A 22,549-nucleotide genomic window follows, 5' to 3' on the forward strand; every position below is an offset into this window, starting at 1 on the left:
ATGCATAATACAGCATCGGAACGAAAAATAGAATGTTTTTTGTCTGTTGTCTGAAGGAAGAGTCTCTGCTGTTGTTTCTTAGGTAGAGGTCTGCCAGTCAACTGCTGGACACCTAATGTCCGTTTCTTTGAACAGACATCAGAGAAAATTTACAGAAAGAGGAGTGTCTCCGTGTCCTAAACATTTTCACAGAAAGAGGAGGGTCCCCATGTATCAATTAATTGTTTTGCTTAATTAAAAATTAAAATAAGACTCTAGGAAAACATGAACGTAAGAAGGGCGAATGGGGCTTTATTAAGAATTATCTGGTTCAAATAACCCTTCCCTTGCAACTGATTTGGCTGCTTGTCGGAAAAATCAGAAACCAGATCTTTTTTGAGCGGGCGGAAAAGATATTACGTTTGCATTGGTAACGGGTGTTTGTTACCACATATTCAACAGACATTGACACAAGTTCGTCTTCACAAAAGATGACTGTCAACTGCTGGACACCTAATGTCCGTTACTTTGATGGACAACTTGCCTTATCTTTGATTGAAATCGTGCGGCCCAGAGTAACACAGGTTTCAAGTTGTCAATTTTTCCGCCTAAAGGCCTATTTGAGGCTCAATAGTAGCACAAATTAATGTTACAAAGAATAAAATTGATTATTTTAGAAATGAATTAAAATAATCAGGGGCATTAAGTAATCGATGCAGAAACATAGGTAAGTTTAAGTAAATTTGTTGAGGCAAAAATCAAAATTAAAAAAAATAGTTCTACATTGAGGCTTGAAGAATATATCTCAAATGAAAAAGATGAAATATATTGTGAGAGAAGAACTTGCTTCTCCTTAGCAGTAAATTCACTGGAGCTTGAACAAGAATTAAGATTTTTTTCAAATTTCAAAGAAAGAGGAAGTTTCTCGTGTCCCAAACAAATTCACAGAAAGAAGAGGGTCCCCATGTATCAGTTATTTCTATTGCTTAATTAAAAACAGAGGCTAGGAAAACATGAACATGAGAAGGGATAATGGGGCTTTATTAAGAATTATCTGGTTCAAATAACCCTTCCCTTGCAACTGATTTGGTTGCTTGTCGGAAAAATCAGAAACCAGATTTTTTTTGAGCGGGCGGAGAAGATATTACGTTTGCATTGGTAACGGATGTTTGTCTGTTTGTTACCACATATTCAACAGACATTGACACAAGTTCAACTTCGCAAAAGATGACTGTCAACTGCTGGCCACCTAATGTCCGCTGCTTTGATGGACAACTTGCCTTATCTTTGATTGAAATCGTGTGGCCCAGAGTAACACAGACCATGTGAGGCTCCATAGTAGCATAATTTAATATTACCAAGAAAAAAATGAGTATTTTTGAAATGAAGTAAAATATATGAGGGACATTAATTAATTGATGCAGAAACATAGGTTAAGTTTAAGTAAATTTGTTGAGGCAAAAAGCAATATAAAAAAAACAGTTCTCCATTGAGGCTTGAACAATATATCTGATACAAAAAAGATGAAACAAATTGTGGGAAAAGAGCTTGCTTGTCCTTAGCAGTAAACTCATTGGAGCTTGAACAAGAATTAATTTTTTTTAATTTCAAAGAAAGAGGAAGTTCCTCGTGTCCCAAACAATTTCACAGAATGAGAAGGGACCCCATGTATCAATTAATTGCATTGTTCAATTAGAAATTAATATAAGAGGCTAGGAAAACATGAACATGAGAAGGGAGAATGGGGCTTTATTAAGAATTATCTTGTTCAAATGATCCTTCCAAAGCGACTGATTTGGCTGGCTCACGGAAAATTGATCAACCAGATTTTTTTGAGCAGACGGCAGAGATATTATGTTCGCAGTGGTAACGGGTAATTGTTACCACATATTCAACAGACATTCATACAAGTTCGTCTTCCCAAAAAATGAAATTGCCGAATCAATTCAGTTTAAAGTCATCTCGGGTTGCAGGGCCAGGATGTGCGTTAACAGACATCGGGAGGGACAGAATTGTGGACATATAGCCTTCGTCGTGGTCAATCGTGTTTTCATCCTGGTCTGTTTTTTCGGGATAAATGATTCTACCAATGCGTTAGCAAGGGAAGGACTAAGGGGCAGAAGTTTAGTTAGGCATAAAGGTAAATTAAAAAAATTGTGAAGAATAAATTCGGTATCAAATTTATCGCTTAAAAAAATTATAAAGAGGGCGGCAAGAAATTTAACATGTGATTCATCATATTGAAGAAGTAGAACAATGGAATTAGTTCTGGTTCCACAAGCGCTCCTGATTACTGAAGGAAATGTAGAAATGTTTTTTGTGACAAAATAAAATAAGATTATGATACCTGAACGCAGCCTATGGTGGAAATATTTTTCCAGCCAACTAGCACGGTTCTGTTTTTGCTCGTAAAGGGTTTTGATGTCATCCAAATGTTACAGGAAAATGAAAATAATAATCTCAGGAAATTGAGAAAGATCAGAATAATACATTTAAAGCAATGTCCCTCCAATTTTTTGTCAGTTTTTTAATCATATTTGGTCATATTGGAAAGAAACTGAATAGGCAACAATTATCGACACTTTTTGTTTCGTTGGTGTGCTTGAAAGTTTAAAATTTTAGGCAGGCTAAAAATTTCTGGTCTGGTTTTTGTAAGTATTGCCTGTGTTTATTAACTGTTTTTTATGTAGTGTAAATTGGTTCAAAACTGCAAACGTATAGAACGTAAAAATAGTTTGAAATAGATACTTTCTCATCGTTGTTCATCTGAGTTTTTTTTTTCTAATTCAAATTTATCATCAATGGACTCAAATTATCTTTGTTTAAGAATGTCGTACTTGGGTGTTTTCGGGATGACCTGATTTAAAGTGGGCCCTCTGTGGAGCGGAATTGTCAATAAAACAAAATAGGGATAAAATATTGATGTTCCAGGGTAACAGGCGAAAACTCCAAAATTGATTTCGAATTTCACACTGAAAAACATAAAAATTAGATAACCAGTTTGCGCAGGGAGATCATATAGCCCGGCTTGATTGGAGTCTTCGGATGAGGTGTCCATCTTTGGTACATCGCACTAATTGATACTATCACAATGATCATAGGTTAATTATGTGCCTGCAAATGTTGTTAAAATCCCAAAACGAGGGCCACAAAGTCTTGCAATACAACTAATTATAAATATAAGCATTTTGAATGGAAAATATACAAGAATGTTAGTTGATACAAAGGAAGGTTTTTCGTTCACGTGGTTTAAATGAATGCAAAGTAATTATTTTTGCAGATGAAATTTTCGAAGTTTCGGTCACTATGTGGCATCTCGGATATTAACCAGTTTTGTTAGTTCTGTTTCTATTCGTTTTATAAGGTTACTATCCAGGAGCTTTTTCAAATTCGAGGTGCAATGTAAGAACGTTCTGATCACTGCTTAATTTTTTTAGGCTAATAGAGGTGTCATGGAGGTGATCCGTATAGGCAACTGCACGTCAACACGATGATTTTGGTGACTGGAATTATACAATTTTTCAGTGATGGTTTTTCTCCATTTCCCGTTTCTACTAAAAATTTGAAAAACTAAATTGTGACAATATCCATTTTCTGCAACTTTTATGCCAATAGTATGTTTTAAATTAGCTAAACAGTAACCTTTGAGTAAAGGAACGTTACCACTGCTAACTAACATTTTAGTGTAAAATTCAGGCTCCAGTTTTCATCGGGCGTGTCCATCAATGGCTTCCGTTGCGCTATATGATTTGATTTGAGAGTCAGTAGTTTTGTGGCAAATTGTATTGGTCAATTACTCGCCAATCAAACACGAGCGGGGTGCCACAACATTAGCTTGGAAACTTACCTACAGGCGAGTTCATTTTGATGCTCTGCAATCCGAGTGGTAATATCTCTGCGTTTTTGCCCAATCCACGTGAAATTGCATTCATTACAAATTACTTCGCATACCATGTGCAATTTAGGATGCTGACAAAAACTAGATTCTAATGATCGTACGCAGTTTTGAGTTTCATTGTTGTGTAGAACACTCTAACATCCGTTATTTTTGACAGTTTTTCTTTTAGTCTAATGCCTAATTCGCCTCTATGTTGTAGAAAAATTGTGGGCATCTTATTTTGGTTTAGTAATTTTTTTTTACTTCTTTACAGCTGTTTTTTTTGCATCTTTCGAACTTTTCCCAATTGTCTGATTTGAAATACCGGAGGACCAATTTTCCGGATAAAGATTTTACCACCATTTGTTTCGATTGACTTTAAGGGCATCAGGGTATTTCCCATAGCTTGTAGGTAAAAACAAAACTATAGGTAGTGCCCTCTGAAGTGTTTTTATGCCGGAATGGTGCACAGCTAAAGAAGTTCAGTATTATTGCTGCTTCTGTTGACTTTCGGTACCATTTAGAAGAGGTTTTGCTCTGTTCTTCAACGTACACGGCTATGCTGAGAAAATCTATATCATGCTCTTCATTCCTTTTTGAAATTTGACATCCCAATGCCTATTCAAATTATGTTCTAGTTGAAGGAAAATTCTGGGGTCGTTTTTAACTGTGCAGATCATGTTGTCTGCACAACCTTGAAAATTTTCTTTTCCAGGTTTTGATTTTAGTTGGTGCGTTTTCAAATTGAAAACTTCTTCAAACAACTCGCTAAATTTTTTGCGTAATCCTCTGTAGTTATAATTTATTATTTTATGTGAAATTTTGTGTGATAATAGTTTTAAATTTTTTTCTGTCGGTTTGAGAAGGAGCTCAAGTGTTGATCTCTAGATATTAGGAGGGCTTAGGAGGGTTTAGAGTAAATTCATCGCAGGGCCATTTGGATGGTTTCAGGGAGGGGTATATTATCATTTAAACTTTTAACAGCTAATGTCGCAATTTGCTCATGGCCTCAAAATCAAGAGTTTCAAGGCTTCGTATGGCTTTCAGACTCGATTTATCGACATTAGTTCCAGGAACTGTTTAAAAAAGCGGGGTCAAAAAATTTTGAGATTGCTATATTGACTATACGCTTTGCTTTGAGAGTCATAAATATTTGCTGCACATTGCATTAGTCGATTACTCGCCAATCAGACAGGAGTTGGTTGCATAAATTTTCGCTTTTACACTTACCTACAGGCGAGTCTTTCTTGATGCTCTGCAATCCGGGTTGTAATACGTCTGCATTTTTGCCCAATCCACGTAAAATTGCATTCATTACAAGTTACTTCTTATACCATGTGCAATTTAGGATGCTGATAATAACTAGATTTTAATAATGATACGAAGTTTTGAGTTTCATTGTTGTGTAAAACGCTGTAATATCCGTTGTTTTTGACAAATTGTCTTTTAGTCTAATTCTTAATTGGCCCCTATGTTGTAGAAAAAGTGTGAACATCTCCTTTTGGTTTAGCAAAACTTTTTACATGCTTACAGCTGTAGTTTTTGCGGTATCTTTAGAGTCTTTCGAACTTTTTCCAATTATCTGATTTGAAATATGGGACGACCAATTTTCCGGATAAGGACTTTGGCACCATTTGCTTTGATTGACTTTAAGGGCATCAAAAGGGTTTTCTCATAGCCTTTAGGTAAAAACAAAACTATAGGTAGTGCCCTCTGAAGTGTTATTATGCCGGAATGGTGCACATCTACGGCAGTTTAGTATTATTGCTGCTTCTGTTGAATTTCGGTACCATTTAAAAATTGCTTGGCTCTGTTCTTCAACGTAGACTGCTATGCTGAGAAAATCTATTTCATGCTCTTCCTTCCTTTTTGATTTTTGACCTCCCAATGCCTATTCAAATTATGTTCTAGTTGAAGGAAAATGCTGGGGTCGTTTTTAACTGTGCAGATCATGATTTCTTCGTCACCTTCAAACAGTATCCTTTCCAGGTTTTGATTTCATTTGGAATTGAAAACTTCTTCAAACAACTCGCTAAATTGTTTGCGTAATCCTCTTTAGTTATAATTTAATATTTTATGTGAAATTTTATCTGATAAGAGTTTTCATTTTTTTCTGTCAAAAAGTACAGCTAGAAGTTGATTCTATTTGAGAGAATTGTGCCCCTTTGATAATCCTCTTTCAGCTGAAGTTTCTTATAAAACTTGAGTGAAACTTTTGGCAGATGCCTCTATTTTGTCAAACGTGACATTTTTGTGCATACTAGTTACTATTTTTATAGATTAAATTGTTAACAATGAAATTGAACAGATAGTTTCTTTAGACGCATAAATTTTCCACACAATTCAAGAGCGATAGAATTAGCTGGTTTCAAAAGCGATAGAATTAGCTCTAAGATGCGTCTATTCAAGTGACCACACTCCAAATATAGAAAGATCAACACTAAAACTTCTATTAAAGTCGCAGTTACGAATCTCTTTTTCAAATGTAACCATATTTGAAAGTAACAAGTGGCTTAGCAAGGGGGCACATTTGGCTGTTATATTCGCTAGCAGCTGGATGAAATCGTAATGGAGGAAAGCAGTGTATCTGAGGCATGCGTTGCGTAAAAGAAGATGCCAGTTGGAACTGCTCCGATTTTTCAAGAACATTAGTTTGGAATACTAAACGATTTGAAAATGAACGATGCGGAAAATGGTTTCTTTTGAACTTCCAGAAAATAAGCAAAGAAGAATAAAAACAATTGGGAATGTTGTATGGTTCTATATTCTCCGCAACAAATTACTCAAAACAGACCTGAAGTTTGGGATAAAACTTTTTGCGCAATATCTTGACGATATTTTATGTGCCAGGAAGTCAACAAGCGAATTATTGCTCCAAAATAATTTAACGCATTGATTGAAAACATTTGGTTTACAATTAAAAATGTTGATGCAAATTCTCTGGAGATGAATAAGTGTTAGCAAGAAAAAAATAGTTCTTGCAAATAATACAGTAAAACCACCGGTACCTACACAACTCTATAACTTCAATGGCATCAAGAAAGAAAAGTAGATCAGTTCAATGAGCATAAGGTTTTTCATTGCAGGATTAATTTGAAAACTTTTGACGAAGCACATAAAAGAAACTAGGGTACGCAGCTAAAAAATCAACACCCTGAAAGTTGGATCGCACAAACTAAATAAAAATTCTGGGAACGATCGTTGTAGGTAAACGAAAGCCTCAAATACCAAGAGAAAGGTATAACATTGAATAAAATTATTCAAGAGGAAATCTTCTTTTAAATTCAAAGAGTGGCAATTTAAAATTGCGAATGGAAAAAAACTGCAAAAGTTATCTCTGTTGAACATTTTTTTTGACAAGTTACCACTAGGGTAAAAGAACACCGGAAATTTTATTCAACGGTTGGGCAGCACGTTAGCGACTGCTCCGGTTTGTCAAAAGATTTTAATGGGCGTATCATTTTCAGTGCAGTGACACTGAAAAACATAATTATAGAGGCATTGCACAAAAAAAGCGAAAACCACGACTTTCGGGGGCGGGATCTGACACTCAAGATATATGCAAAAAAACCGGAAAATTAAGCTAATTTTGTAAAATAGTCCATCCAAATTTCAGAAGTGAAAGTTAGCGACATGTTTTGGAATTTGAAAAACAAAGATTTTCGAGATTTCTTATAATTCGAGTTAAAAAAGTTGACCTATTCCAAGAACTGAAAAATTTAATGATAGTATTTGTAGATATTTTTTTTTCGGATTGGTTGAAAACTCACCCATCGTTGATTACCTTACGAGACTAGTTAAAGCCAAGACTTGTTTTTAAATTTAGATTTAGACTGATTGGCTTTCAATTTCGTTTCATTTGTAAATGTCTGTTGGAAAAGGCTGTCATTAAATTTGTCCATTTAGGTTTTTGGCCCGTAAGATAGAAGTTCTTTGGGTCTCGCATTTTAGCTCCCTTAATATGGTATAATTACCATGATAGTGGCTATAGATTATCTGACCATTAAGCTATAATGAGAAATACCCAAATCATTAACAATACTGTAAGTTCTATTCAGTCTGAAGCTTTGGCTGCGTTAGTTCGGTATTTTCTCTTAAATGTCTCTCTTGACGAAGCGACAATTTTTCCAGCTTTTGATTCTTTCTTTTTGAATTGTTTTAATCAATTAGCAAGAAGAAGACTTCCCGCAGGTCAACAAAACCACAAGTTTTTCTCATCTCGTGCTATAGTAATCTACGCTGAAAAGTATACTGCCTGCTCAGACAAAACATCGTTATTCGGACCACGAAATTTCTGAAAATTGGGAATCAAATCATTATATGCACTTTTCTCGAGGAACTATACTCTTGAATTACCATTCTCGCGTTTTTCTAATTATTTGACATGATTTAAAATCGGTTTTCATTCACCATTACTCTGACTCAGCAAGTGGCGTAGCGAACTGGGGGGAATAACTATGCTGGACATCAGTTGCATGATGATCGTCTTGCCCCCTGCTTTTGCCCCTCCCCTACCTTCTATGATCGGTTTTGGTTACCTGTGTGCATTGTTGACTAGAGAAACCAGAGAACTCCAGAAATGTAGCAACAGAAACTTTAATAGCAACAGAAACTTTAAAAGCAGGGGGCAAGAAGGCACTTCATGGAAATGGAGAATCAGTCTCATTACAATTTTCATGAGGTGCCATTTTTCGTGTTAAACAATAGAAGATCGGGAACGCCTTTTAATTTCATTCCAATTTCTTTTTCCCGTGTATTAAATATTTGTTTTGTCTTAATAGTTAAGGCTTCTATCATGATCCAATGTGGAGATGTAGAAGAAAACCCAGGGCCAGTTCTGAAATATGCTGAGTGCGTTAAAACAGTAGGCTCGTCTTTTAAGAATAATGTAAAGATTTTCTCCCTAAATTGTAGAAGTATTGTTAGTCAGAACTCCACCTTAAAGCAATTAATGGATGATTTGGGAAAAAACACAATTTTTGGCTTTACAGAAACATGGCTCAAAATGAATGACGATATCCGTTTTTGGGAAGTACGCAGTGAAAATTTCCAATGTTTCAGAAAAGATAGGAATCTTTCATTACATGACAAAACAAGTGGAGGTGGTCTACTGCTCTATATACCTAGATCTTTCAAACCTAAAGAACGTTCAGATCTTACAACCATCTCGGAATCGCGTTTCGAAAGCATCTGGGTAGAATGTGAGTTCATTAAAAAAAAGTATTTGATAAATATCTCGTACTGCCCGACCAAACACCTTTCTGAAATGTTTCTGTCAGAACTGGCGCTGGGAATTGACTGTGCTGCAGCTGAGAACAAACGAATAATTTTGATGGGCGATTACAATATTGATTTTTTTCAAAAGAACGAAAAACGAAAATTAGAAACGCTATTTATTCCGTACGGGTTGGTGTCTTGTAACACAAAGATAGGGACAAGACAGAGTATCAATAAGACTGCATTGATTGATTATATCATCACAGAAAACTTCAAAAAATGTTTTGTTACAGAGAGCATCTTGAATAGTGATCACTATGGAACAGTTGTTATATTAGAGGAAAAAATGATGATGAAACAAATGCCAATCAAAAAAACTTTCTTCGACAAAAAGAACTATTCTAAAGAAAAATTCCAGGAATATATTCGGAGTTCAGATTGGAGTTTTTTCTGGATGTCACAAAATGCTAACGAAATGATGTTCCAATTTTGTATCATAGTCGAGCAAGCAATAAATGTGCATGCACCATTGAAATCTTGTTTTGTGAGGAATGATAAACCGAAAATTTTCCTGAATAGAAATAAATTCATATCTGGAAAAAATTTCAAATCAGAAAAAGAAGCTTCCTTATTAAAAGACTTTGTTTCTCTGAACACAGAAAAAAGTCGCTGGAAATTTATACAAGAAGTTAGGAACAAAGAAAAACAACGAATTGTAATAGATACTCTGCGTAACAGTTTCGGTGAGCTTATTACGAACGGAAAAGACATCGCAAACCTTTTGAACTTCAAGTTTTCAGTTTTGGGGGAATACTTTGGCGAAAGAAAAAAAATTGATGAAACATTGTTCTCAGCTGATACGGGAAATGCAAATAAATTTTTTTTCAAATATGTTACTTGTAAAGAAGTCCATGATTTAATAAAATGTTTGAATGTGAACAAACCTTTGGGTCCTTCAAAAATTCCCGCATGGGCGTTGAAAGATGCCCAATCGGTCCTTGCGGAGCCTCTCTGTTTTCTGATAAATGAGTTTATTTCTGAGTCTTCTTTTCCGACTGACCTCAAAAAAGCTTTGGTCTCACCTCTTTATAAAAAAGGAAACACAGAAGATCCCACTAACTATCGCCCAATATCGGTAACCGGCGCATTGGCAAAAATTTTTGAACAAGTTATAAGGAACCAAATTAATGACTATTTGATCTCAAATAACTTGCTGTCACCTAAACAATTTGGATATAGCAAAAAAGTGTCCACAACAGATGCCATACTACAATGTACGGAATATGTACGAACCGAAATGGATAAAAAGAATACTGTTTGTGGAGCATTCCTCGATCTCTCAAAAGCATTTGACTCAATCTCACACGAAATACTAATAGAAAAATTGAAATGTTTAGGATTCGACGGAACATCTACACAATTAATTAGATCATATTTGAAAGACAGAACTCAAAAAGTAGTTTTCTCGGGAAATGAGTCCGACTGGATTTTACTTAACAGAGGAGTGCCGCAAGGGACAGTATTAGGACCAATATTGTTCAACATTTATGTGAATGATCTTCATAGAGCTATTGATAATAACAGTTGTCAAGTAATCCAGTACGCCGATGACACTTTCCTCTATTCTTCTCATACTAAAGAAAATATAGCCAGAAGTTATTTGGAAAAAAATATTGAAAAACTATGTTATTACTTCCAATCACATCAATTAATGATGAACAATAAGAAGACAGAATATATCGTGTTTGCTCCATCAAAAAAAGCACGAACTCCGTCTTATCTAAATGTTAACAATGTGAACATAGAAGAAACTTCGTCGGTAAAATATCTAGGAATAATATTAGACAACAAATTAAACTTTAAAGAAGAGATCAAAAGAATACTCTCCAGAATGGCGTGCAGCATCAAAATCTTGAAAGATATAAGGAACTGTTTTCCTATAAAAACTAGAGTAACACTATTGAACGCTCTTGTTTTAAGTCACATTCAATACTCATCTCTTATGCTCGTTGGTATCAGAAAAAATCTCATGATAACATTAGAAAAACAACTTAATTGGGGAATAAAAGTGTGTTTCAAAAGAAAAAAGTATGATCGCTCGACTGATTTAAAAATAAAAAACAGAATCATGCCTGTTGAATTCCTTCTCAAATATCGATGTATGGTTTTTTTCTTGAAATATATTAGGAAACAATTGCCAGCTTTTAGTAACAACAATTTATTGCAAACTTCTAATTGTAACCAGAATGCGAGAACGGGAAAAATTTATCCGGCTGTGAAAAGTAATTCGGAATTCCTCGATAAATCATTGATGCTGCAAGCCATGAAATTGTACAATGAAGTTCCATATGAACAAAGACAAAAACTCGATAATGTTAAGAACATCAAAGGTTTTTTGAAAGAATTCTATTTCAAGGAATATCTGAAGGACCCAAAGGCGTTGGAATACAGAGATTTGTTGAGGGACCTTTTTTAAGTTTTCATTGTTTTTAATTTCCTTATTTTCTAATATATTTATTTTTATGTTTTTAGTATTCCAAACGTTGTAAATAAAATATTTTCTTATTGTTTTATGTATTTTAGAACTTGTACATTGCCATTTTGTTGACACTTTTAGGTGTGTAACATTTTGGAATTCAATGTTTTCTTTTTTTTTTTTTTTTAATAGGCTTGAGTCTAATAAGTTATGTTTGTTAATTAAAAAGATTGTTTGTTTTCAGTATTTAATGCTTATAAGGTCGTGAGTACTAAATTTTCAAACTGGCAACTTACGGGATACCAATGGAGGACGACAGTTTTGCGTTTTTTGTTTTCTCTGGCTTTGTTGCTGCTTCCACTGTTGTGACATGGGCTATTGTAACATACCTTTCAAAGGAGCGAAGCATCGACAGCGCTAGGAAACGCGTCCAAATGGAAGATTTGTCTTGGATGGAGTCAGACTCAACCCAGCCAAGTCCTCTGAAGCAAGGAAAACCTAAAGCGAAATCGTAAGCAGCCTGCTTATTTTATTTTCTAAAGAATTCTGCAGGATTTTTAAATGTTTTGTTCAAATATGATCGATTATCTTGAAAGAAGTGGTATCAGAAATCGAAGACAGTTTACAGAAAAGTAACGGGTTTTGTTCTTTTGATTTCTTATCAAGAACATTTTGTCTGGTTGTAAACTGGATTGACTTTTTTTAGACCTTTGCGATTTGGGGACATTTTCGAGATATGAATTCAATCTTATTTTCGTTAAAAACTTTATGTAATGGAGAATTTATGTTTTCCAAAAACTCTGAACACTTACTTGATCCATTGTTCCCGAAAGCATATCTTGAATTTTTAAAAAATGGTCAAGTCGGTAACCGAAATGAGTAGCTGATGGGTCTTGAACAACTACAAATTCATATCGACCCTATGGTAGTGCTACTGACATCAAAGCCTTTATATTAAAAATCCGTATGGATTATTCAACAATAGTTAATAAATTCGCACCTTTAATAATAATAGCTTCAAAAATTCACAGTGTCTGCAATACGTTTATTAACAACAAATGAAGTACGTTTAACGTTGCTCTCGATAGTTTATTCACCCCGGCACCTCTGCTTTCTCTCCTTTCATTCGACTGCAGTTAAATGTACTGTCGCGACGGAATACATTTCTCATTCTATGGTGATAAATACTTTGGATAGTTTCTAGTTAACAAAAGTTAAGCCGTCCCCGAAACACTGGCAGAGCAGAGCCACTGCACAATATGTAGTCGGCGCCTCAAAGGGGGAGTTGTCTGGTACTATGTATGCACCAGTTACCAGCATGTTCGATGCAGTGGGTTTGTCAGTTCTAACACTATTATGCATTGTCTCGAAAGTTCTAGAAAGATTGTTGTATGGCTCAATTGTAAATTTTTTCAAAGGACTCATAACTGACTCACAGTACGGTTTTCGTGAAAGAAGATAAGTTATTCTTCAAATGATAACCTACTTAGATAAGATATACAAATTCTGTTCTGAGAACAGTCGAGAAAATAGCTCACTTCTCTTTGACTTTTCCAAAGCTTTCGACCAAATTGATCATGGAATACTTTTACGTAAGATCAATTGCATTGGAATAGGTGGCAAGCTGTTCGAGATTTTAAAGAGTTACCTGAGCGACAGACTGCAATACGTGAAAATTGGAAATCTAAAATCGAAGAATTCGCCGGTCACCTCGGGTGTACCTCAGGGCTCAATACTTGGGCCCCTACTTTTTCTTATTTTCATTAATGACTTACCTGAAACTGTTTTCAACTCCAAAGTCTTTCTTTTTGCTGACGATCTCAAATTATTATATAATGAAAATCTTGGAAACGCACACGGAATCAAACAAGATCTAGATTCAATATTGCGTTGGAGTTACGAAAATAACATCAGCTTCAATTTATCGAAATGCCAGTACATAAATTTCAATATCAAGTCGAAATTAAGTCCGGTTTTGGGTCAATGGTCGCTGGAACAATCGAGAACTGTGGAGGACCTTGGTATCACTATGAACGACAGCCTCACTTGGAAGGAACATGTAGAATTGCGGACTGGTAAAGCCATTAAATTCTTCCACCAAATTAAAAGAAACACATCATATCTCCTGACGGTTACTGCAAAACTAAATCTTTATAAGAGTACGCTTATTCCAATATTAATCTATGGATCTAACTGTTATATGCCTTCAAAATCTGACATGCGACTCCTTGAAAAATCTCAAGAAAAAGTTTCGAAATGGATCCTACCGAACCTTGATTATTGCGAACGACTGAGATCCCTGAACTTATTACCTCTCAACTATTACATTGTGCTAACAGATCTTCTCTTGCTATCGAAATTGGTGAACAATTATTATGCGTTCAACATCAGCGAGCATATTAATATTGTGCAAAGACGGTCAAGTTTTCGGTTTGTGTTGCCTGAAATCAAAAAAGAATTTCAGCGGTCAAATTTTTTCTATCGAACCACATATAGAGCAAATATCATCGATTCAAATGTTAATTTCTTTCAACCAGTCGGACTCAAAAATCGAATCTTAAACTTGATGTGGAAGTACTATAATATTTATTTCAGCATCGAAAATTCGTGTTCCATAACATTTATCTGTCTCTGCGAAAAATGTCGGTCCTCAAACGAAATAAACTTAACAAACAAACTTAAACTGGTATGATTCATCTATTTATATAATTTTTGCGGGAGCAGTCCCTCACGTTTGTGGAAGCAATAATAATAATAATAATAATAATAATAATAATAATAATAATAATAATAATAATAATAATAATAATAATAATAATAATAATAATAATAATAATAATAATAATAATAATAATAATAATAATAATAATAATAATAATAATAATAATAATAATAATAATAATAATAATAATAATAATAATAATAATAATAATAATAATAATAATAATAAGACCGAAAATTGAGTTTGTTTGCGCTAAATTGCTAAACATGGCTATCATGGCCGAACGCGAAAACTCTAACGTACATCGGAACGCTGAATACGTTACTGCCAGTGTGTGTGCCTTACGCTGCTACCTGCAGCAGAGAACAAAGTTCAGAATTTCCTCTGTTAGGTGCCATGATTTTTCAATACCTCGTCTTAATTAGACCAAGAAAAATGACAGTTTGAGTTATAATATTATTAACCGTGGAATTGGTCTTTTTATGAACTGCGAGATTTTGCTGCTCTCTGAAGAAGTCTATCAACTCAAAATCTCGAAAGAAAAAACTGGACTCACTAGGCTTTTATCAGGTGAATTGAAAGGAGGTATCTTATCTTGAACGAAAAACACCGGGAAGCCCCCGAACTGAAAATTATTTTGTCCTGGAGAACTCTTCAGCGTCCCTCTACCACTCTATTATCTTTGGTGAAATCAACAGTCAAGTCAGCAAGCGAGCAGTTTTCCGAACGCATGCAAGTAATGGCCTTTCTGTTGTTTTTGCTTGTGAGTGGAGACGACTTTCGACTGCTTTTGGACAAGCATCAAGTAACTTTTGTGAATGCGTTGCCAGATTCGCACGGCGGATTGCTAGGAAAGATATGGCAGAAACCGTATTATGCGTGTAGATTGATTCAATTGGATAAAAGTCCAGTCATCAGACCTCTAGTTGTCAAATTATCTGGCGTGTTATTGGGAAAGCAATAGTGGACAATGTGCCCTAATCTAAAGAGCCAAGTTATGCCATTCACAAACTGAGAGCAGGTTCCACGCAACAAGGAACAGAAGCTATAGTTTTATTCGATGCATAAATGCATCAGGTGAATTGAAAGGAGGAAACTTATCTTGAACGAAAAACACTCTGAAGCCTCAGAACTGAAAAATATTTTGTCCTGGAGAACTCTTTAGCCTCCCTCCACCACTCTGTTATCTTTGGTGAAATCAACAGTCAAGTCAGTAAGCGAGCAGTTTTCCGAACGCATGGAAGTAATAGTCTTTCTGGTCTTGTTGCTTATGAGTTGAGACGATTTTCGACAAGCATCAAGCTTTTGGACAAGCATCAAGCAACCTTTATGGAGGTGTTGCCACATTCGCACGTCGGTTCGCTACGAAAGATATAGCAGAAACCGTATTTTGCGTGTACATTTATTCAATTGGACAAAAGTCCAGTCATCAGACCTATAGGTGTCAAGTACTCAGGCGCGTTATTGGGAAAGCAATAGTGGACAGTCTGTGCCTTAATCTAATGATCCTAGTCATGCCATACACGAACTGAGAGCAGTTTCCACGCAACAGGAAACAGAAGCTATAGTTTTAATCGATGCAGAAATGCATTCAACCAGTTGAATAGAAAATTAGCTCATGAGAACATTCACAGATTTTGCCCCTTTATCTTCAACGCTATCCATAACTCTTATGCCCTAACCAGCTCTTTTTACGTTAATTGAAAAAAAGTTGCTGTCGAAGGACGGAAATTCTCAATGCGGCCCGTGGCAATGGTTTTGTATAGAGTTAGCACACTGCCATTAAGCTTTGCTATCCCAAGAAGGTGTTTTTTTTAAAAATGGTACGCATATAATGGTAATGCCGCAGGCTCCCTCTCATTGCATCCTGCCTTGTTTGATAATCTAAATTAACTTGATCCCTCATTTGGATACGTTGTAAACGCTCCGAATTGTCAGCTAAATTCAAATCTGAATGTAAGAGCGCATGAACTGTTTCAGGAAACTAAGTTTGAAATCACAGATGGCACACGTGTTTTAGGCTCGGCTCGTGGCTCAGATAAAGTATGCTTAAATTATTTCGACCAACGCGAAACGAAGTTCCTGTGAATTAAAAAGAAGCTACCAAATTGTGCAGAAACATCCCACAGAATGCATATTCCTGTTCGACCGAAGGAGTTCAAAGCAAATTATCATTCCTACGTGGAACCACACCAAAAACTTCTTTTCTGCTTGATAAAGTAGAATCTCACATACTCGAAAAAAAATGTTGCCATCAATTACTGGAAATCATCTGACCACCGAAGAGACATGCTATTTCATTACCCTGCGCTTGGGATATTTAATATTCAACTGCTCATTGATTTTCCGCGCGTTCATGCATGGTTAATTCAAATGTCAGACTGCCTGAACAATGACGTTCTGAGCAGAATTAAAACAAGTCAGCAAGAAGTCATAGAGAAAGCCAAATCTGAAATTAAAAACACAAAAACCTTTTCTTGAAAACTCGTCTAAGGAATAAGTTTTCAAATTAACTTCTCAAAAAGCTTTATCGAATTGTCTAAATGAGTCTCGTATACTGAATTGCTGCCAGTCTCCTAGATGAAGCATGCCAAGATGTTCAAATCGAGTCCCATCTTCAGCCGCTTGAAGGCGAGACCTCGAGTAATGCAATCACTGTCGTCGATGCAAGACTCGACATCAAAGCCACAGCTGTATGGGAGAACTCCTTCAACAAAACATTTTTCGATGTTAAGATCTTCAACCCACTGGCAAAGTCTTGTCCGAAAAGTTTGCCGGATGCGTACAAGTAAAATGAGTCTATAAAAAGCGAAAAACGAACAACACGTGATTGACGTTGAGCTTAGCACATTTAACCCGCTAGTGTTTGCCTGCACTGGCAGGGTGGAACCTGTAGCCACTAGAGCTCTAAAACAGATCGCTGCTAAAATTAGCGGAGGGAACCGCTGACGTCATTTCCGTTATTGGAACAAATAGAAGTTCCGCTCTTCTTCGAAGCTGCCTCCTCTGCCTGAGGTTATCGGTAGTTAGGAGAATATAAAGCAACGAAACTGGTGCCTTCTGCCTTTGATCATGAGGGATGGCTTTCTAATGTTTGTTTTTGTGCTTACGCTCAAGTTTTAAACTAGACTCTGTGTTCTCACTTTTTGTTCAATCATAGACCCTGAACGCAACCATAGCACCAACCCATTCTTTCTTTGAATTAGATAAATACTTGAGCACAAGTTTTATATGTTCCTTCAATTTACGCAGATATTTTCTGATAAGATGATAAGACATTTAATTTGATAAGATGTGCAAGGAACTTCATGAGTACTTTGAGAAGGCTGTCGAAGTTTTCGTTTCAAATTGCGCAAAACATTGACATAGCATCTCTATTCAGAACACTTCTGAAACCCCACTCTTCATGAGAAAGCTTATTACCTTTAGCTATATAATAAGCAAGGAGAAGTGATTGTTTTTATCGTTAACGGTTCTTGAGTACCGTGAAGTAAGCACAAACTTCAAGCATTTAGGAAGAGTGAGTGAGTCTTCACATACAGCGAAAACTACTGGATGAAATGGGAAAAGTTCAGAAGACACCAAAAATTTAAAATTTTTCAATGAGGTTTTTCGCTGTGTTCTACAGTAACAACTCATTATTCACTAACTTTACTGTTTCAAAAAACAAAGTACTACCCTATCTTCTCGACATGGCAATCACTAAACCGGGAGGCCAAATGGTTATCCATCCCTGATATACCAAAACGAAAGCTCCCCAAATGAGGGAAAGTTACCGCCGTTACCCCTACACATACATGATATTTTCTTGCTCTGTAAATCCCCCCGTTAAGCATAATCGAACTTCCTGTAAACTGAAAATGGTCGAGAATTAAGCTGACTGTTTTTGATCTGAACTCAAGCTTGTTTTACACATATTTATACCAGAAAGAAATTAACCAAGCATGGGTCTATAAATACGTAGCAACGTGATTTGTGGCATATATCAGCGTAACTTTATCTTTCTCTATTTTTTTTTAGCTCAAAGAATCTTTCTAAGCAGTCTCTGAAGGCAAAGACCGACGACGAAGCAACAAAGGGAACCAATGAAATCAAAATCCAGGAAGTGGTCGAGTCACCAATTGCTATAGAAGAGATGCTCCAAGTGCAACAGGCTGTGAAACCCGTCACTGAGATCAAACCCAAAGCTCCAAAGAAGAAGAAAGAGACATCCAAGAACGATACCGTTGTCAGCAAAGGTTAGTAAAAATTTCAGATTGTGATTTTACTGCACTATAGCCAACCGCTGTTTTTAATAGCTTTCGAACGAAATTTGAAGTAATTACTGTAAACGTGTCTTTTCACACGCAATTTTATCTTGACCATTGTTTCGACTTCTTAGCTAGAACTTCTGGAAAACACTTTTGCTCGCCTGAGCGATTTAAGCTGACTCTCGTCTTCAAAGTATGTTAAGAATAAGGTCTTAGTTGCCCGATGGACTTAGTGACCTGACACAAGGGCGCTTGCGTCCGAGTACTGGGCTCGAGGACCGAGTGGCGATAAAGATTTCGTTTTGACGTATTTAGAGAACCATAGGGTACGAAAGTGTTGAATCTCATTTGAAATTGAAGTACAATTGGAGTACAATTTTGGAGATTAGTGAAGGAAAAGTTTTCTCTCAAAAATATATATACAGGAGTTGAAATAAACCAAACGCCTCGTCTTCGATAGCGAAGCAGGCGATTATTTATAGTGGTTTGATTCAAGTGTCATAAGGTAGATTTCTAAGTTTGAAAAATTGTACTTAGACTTGAACAAGTGAAAGTCTCCTTTAAGTCTAAGTTCAATCTAAGCTCTCTGCCTTGAAGTTCTAGTGACCGCTGAAACCGTACCCTAGGTTCTCTTAAACGGTATAAACTAGTAAAAACTGGGGCTATTAAGTGTCTGAGCATCTCTTATAGCTTTAATCGGGCTCTAAGTGTACGGCTCACCAAAGTCGCTCAGGAGTGTTTAAGGAGGCTGGTATACATAGTTAAAAAATGATCTTTGACCCCCGTTATAAAGTAAATGAGCAATACGCTATTTTCGAGAAAAAACAACGCGCTGCTCAAATGAAATAAGTTCTATTTTACGTAGAAAGCGCCGAAAAGTTTTGTTTAACATAATTTTAATTTTAACTAAGCATAAGCCTAGAAGATATGAGTTAAAACGAATTTGCACTTATAATTTACCGTTTTTTTGTACGATTTGGATCGGTGACCGCACTTAAACTTAGAAGACCAATACCTGCCAAACAAAAAACTTGATTTGCAGGGTCTTATATTTGTTTTTTTGTCCTGATGTTCTTGAGTTTTTGTCTTGTTACGTCAAAAATATAATTCGAAATCAACTATACCAGCTATAATTTTATCAGCTATACCCCCTTTCCCACTTTTTATCCCTCCGCTTTTAGCCGCCGCTTGCTTGAGCTAGCTACTACGGGCACCAATCGCTCGCCTTTCGTTCGAGAACAATTGGTCGGACATAAATTGTTTTCTGTCTTTCTGACCGCTGAATTTTTGTTCGGTGACTTCATTTTCTTTTGAATTGAAGCGACCAATTCTATATAAATGTTAGCAAAGTGAACTTCGTTTAAAGCATTGTTATATAGAACTATTTAAAGGGGCTTTATAGAAGGAACCTTGTGAAGAATATTCGAAACGATATATCATATATCAAAAATGTTTGCAAAACAATAGGCGTCCCCGATATTGGATGCGTGTTATTCACTAATTAGCAAATTACTCATAGTAACAACTTGCTGCAATTATATTAAGTAAAATACATTCCAATGGAACTTAGAAAGCTGATTTCAAAATTTGTCAATAATGCAGATATTTATCCCAGCAAGAAGTCAAGGAGTTTAGTAACGGAAAGGTTTATGAACAGAGGTAGCAACAGCTATATCAGCCGTCTCAGGATTGTTTGCAAATTTTTCGCTTTTTTTTGTTAAATTCCACTCTTGTTGAAAGTAATATGTATTTATGTAAAGGATGAATTTTATTTTTCAAATGATCATTTGATACTGGTATATTATAGCTAAAGCTACTCAGCCAATGGAGCCAAAGGTGCCGAGCGTGAAACCTCTGGTCGATGACGAAGATGAGTTCAATCCAGACGAATGGCAGGCTGTACCTGCTAAGGGATCAAAACCTGCGACTGGATCCAAGATCAAGGATTCAGAAACTCCCGAAAATCAGTCTGAAAGCCGACCAAAGAAACCGGTCGTGCGTGAGAAACCAGCAGAGGTATTTTTGCAATACTTGTTTTACTCATTCATGCACTGAATTGGGAATGATGCCACAAGCCAAGCATCAATTTTTTTTGGTAGGGCCTCATGTAATTACGAGGGAACTCAATGCTGTCCTGTTTCCTTTCTGTCATTTTAAACCCCCTAAATTTTAATCCCAAGAAAACGCGAGTGGTATCATAAAAAGTCCTTGCAAAGTAGTTTGTTTACATAATGGACTTTCTGAATTTCAATTTTCAGGATAAGAGTGGTTATATTTAAAAATAGAAAACAGGTTTTCCCTGAAAATAAAAAAAAACGTTCAAAACACTGAAATTCAACAAATTGTATTGTGTTATCGATCTTTCGCACAAAATGAAGACATGCTTGATAGCCCTCTCAAAGTATAATATTTACACAAAGGAGTTACTGTAGAAGGGTTTTTGATGAGATATGATTTTTTTAAGAAATATCCAATCCCAAAAAATTTCTGTGGAAAACATCTATGGTCAAAGATGGAAGCAGCGTTATGCATTTGCAGAACGCAGAACAATATTTAATTTATTTTTTGTTCTTTTATTGACTCTTTTTTTACATTTTACCTTAGATGCAATAATACAAATGATTGACGTAATCTTTTTTTTTTACTTTGGTTGCATGGCTGATTATATAGGTTTCAAAACGACAGCAGAATTTTTTTTCATAGATTGAGTTTTTTTGCGTCATGGTTTTTAATTATTTGCTCTTAACCCGTAAATGCTCGAAGTGATACAAACGTTCTGATTTTTCTACTTGGTATGTGGAAAATCTGTTTTTTTTTGCACGAATAAGTCACCTATATTTCGAATGTTGTTACGAAAGTCATTTATTTTAACGAGAACTGTTTTCACCTTCATATGGGAACGGGATCACTACTAGAGCTGTAGATAATTAAACCACAATTTGCTTAAATCAAATCCAGCTTGAAAGCAAAGATTCAACATAACTTAGGAAAACCAATTTGCATCAAATTGAACAATCAAAAGTTACTTGGAGAGCAAAAGCAATTGCTGGTTAACATTCAATAATACCACTCCGTGGACTCTTTCTTCCACTGGATTATTAATCCATTTTTTTCAAAATGGGGGATAATAAATGCGAGACGACATTTTGTAGCCCATAGAGGCGAGTTTCGATTTTTATTTTTTAAAAAACTACGGAATTTATTGCCCCCTTCCATTTTTTCTAAAATTTATTCCAATTGTTCTAAAATTTAATATTGAATAACGAATTCAATCAGAAAGCAAGTCTGAAAAATCACCAAAAGAAATGCCAAGGAACGACAAGCCCAACCAAATATGTCCCGAAGACAAAGACGTGCCCGATATGCCAAGAACAGAAGTCAGCCACAAACATAGCCAAACACATCGCGAGCTGTACCAGACGACATAGGGGGACCCCAACGGGGTGATTACCCGAGACCAGACCAGACCAGAATGGCAGGCTGTACCTGCTAAGGGATCAAAACAGGTCGACGGCTGACGCCGCGCAGATAGCTGTCCGGCTCCACGAGGACAATAGAAGACTGAAAGAAGGAGACAGAGACCGAGCGTGTCTGTTGGACCTGCGAAAAGCCTACCCCCGAGTCAGTCGCCCGCTTTTGTGGAAAATTTTGGAAAGCTACGGATTCGAAGGAAGAATGTTGGCAAGAATCAAGGACCTTCACGCCACAAAGAGGCCTCCGTGAGGGATGCCCGTCTTCGCCAATACTTTTCAATCTCTTCCACCAAGTGGTCATGCGAGCAGCGGAACTGGAGCGAGAAGATGATGGCCTGACAATAACCTACCTACCTGGTAGCGCATGTATCACTCAGAGACGAGACCAGAAGAACCAAGAAGCACAGTCTTTCCAAATCAAAAACGTCCTCTTTGCCGATGACACAACAATCCTCTGCCAGCCTACCTATATGGAGAACGCAAAGAACACAACCAAGAGAATCATGGGTCTCTTCGAAGAGAAGACAAACGAGTCTAAGGAAGAAGACATCATCC

At 36.2% G+C, this 22,549-nt stretch overlaps 1 protein-coding gene across 3 annotated transcripts in view; it reads left to right on the forward strand.

Annotated features, from left to right (window-relative positions):
* Window positions 1–22,549, forward strand: part of LOC142352094 (uncharacterized) — a 103,368-nt gene that overhangs the window by 24,674 nt on the left and 56,145 nt on the right. For all 3 annotated transcript variants that reach the window (XM_075404462.1, XM_075404463.1, XM_075404464.1), the window contains exons 2-4: window positions 11,792–12,060; window positions 18,292–18,509; window positions 20,329–20,537. In XM_075404462.1, the coding sequence (XP_075260577.1) occupies window positions 11,855–12,060; window positions 18,292–18,509; window positions 20,329–20,537 (633 nt within the window). In that variant the 5' untranslated portion in view covers window positions 11,792–11,854. The remainder of the gene's footprint in view (window positions 1–11,791; window positions 12,061–18,291; window positions 18,510–20,328; window positions 20,538–22,549) is intronic.

This window comes from Convolutriloba macropyga, chromosome 13 (assembly GCF_964194025.1).
Source record: "Convolutriloba macropyga chromosome 13, txConMacr16.3, whole genome shotgun sequence".
In the NCBI taxonomy this organism is placed as follows: Eukaryota; Metazoa; Xenacoelomorpha; order Acoela; family Convolutidae; genus Convolutriloba; species Convolutriloba macropyga.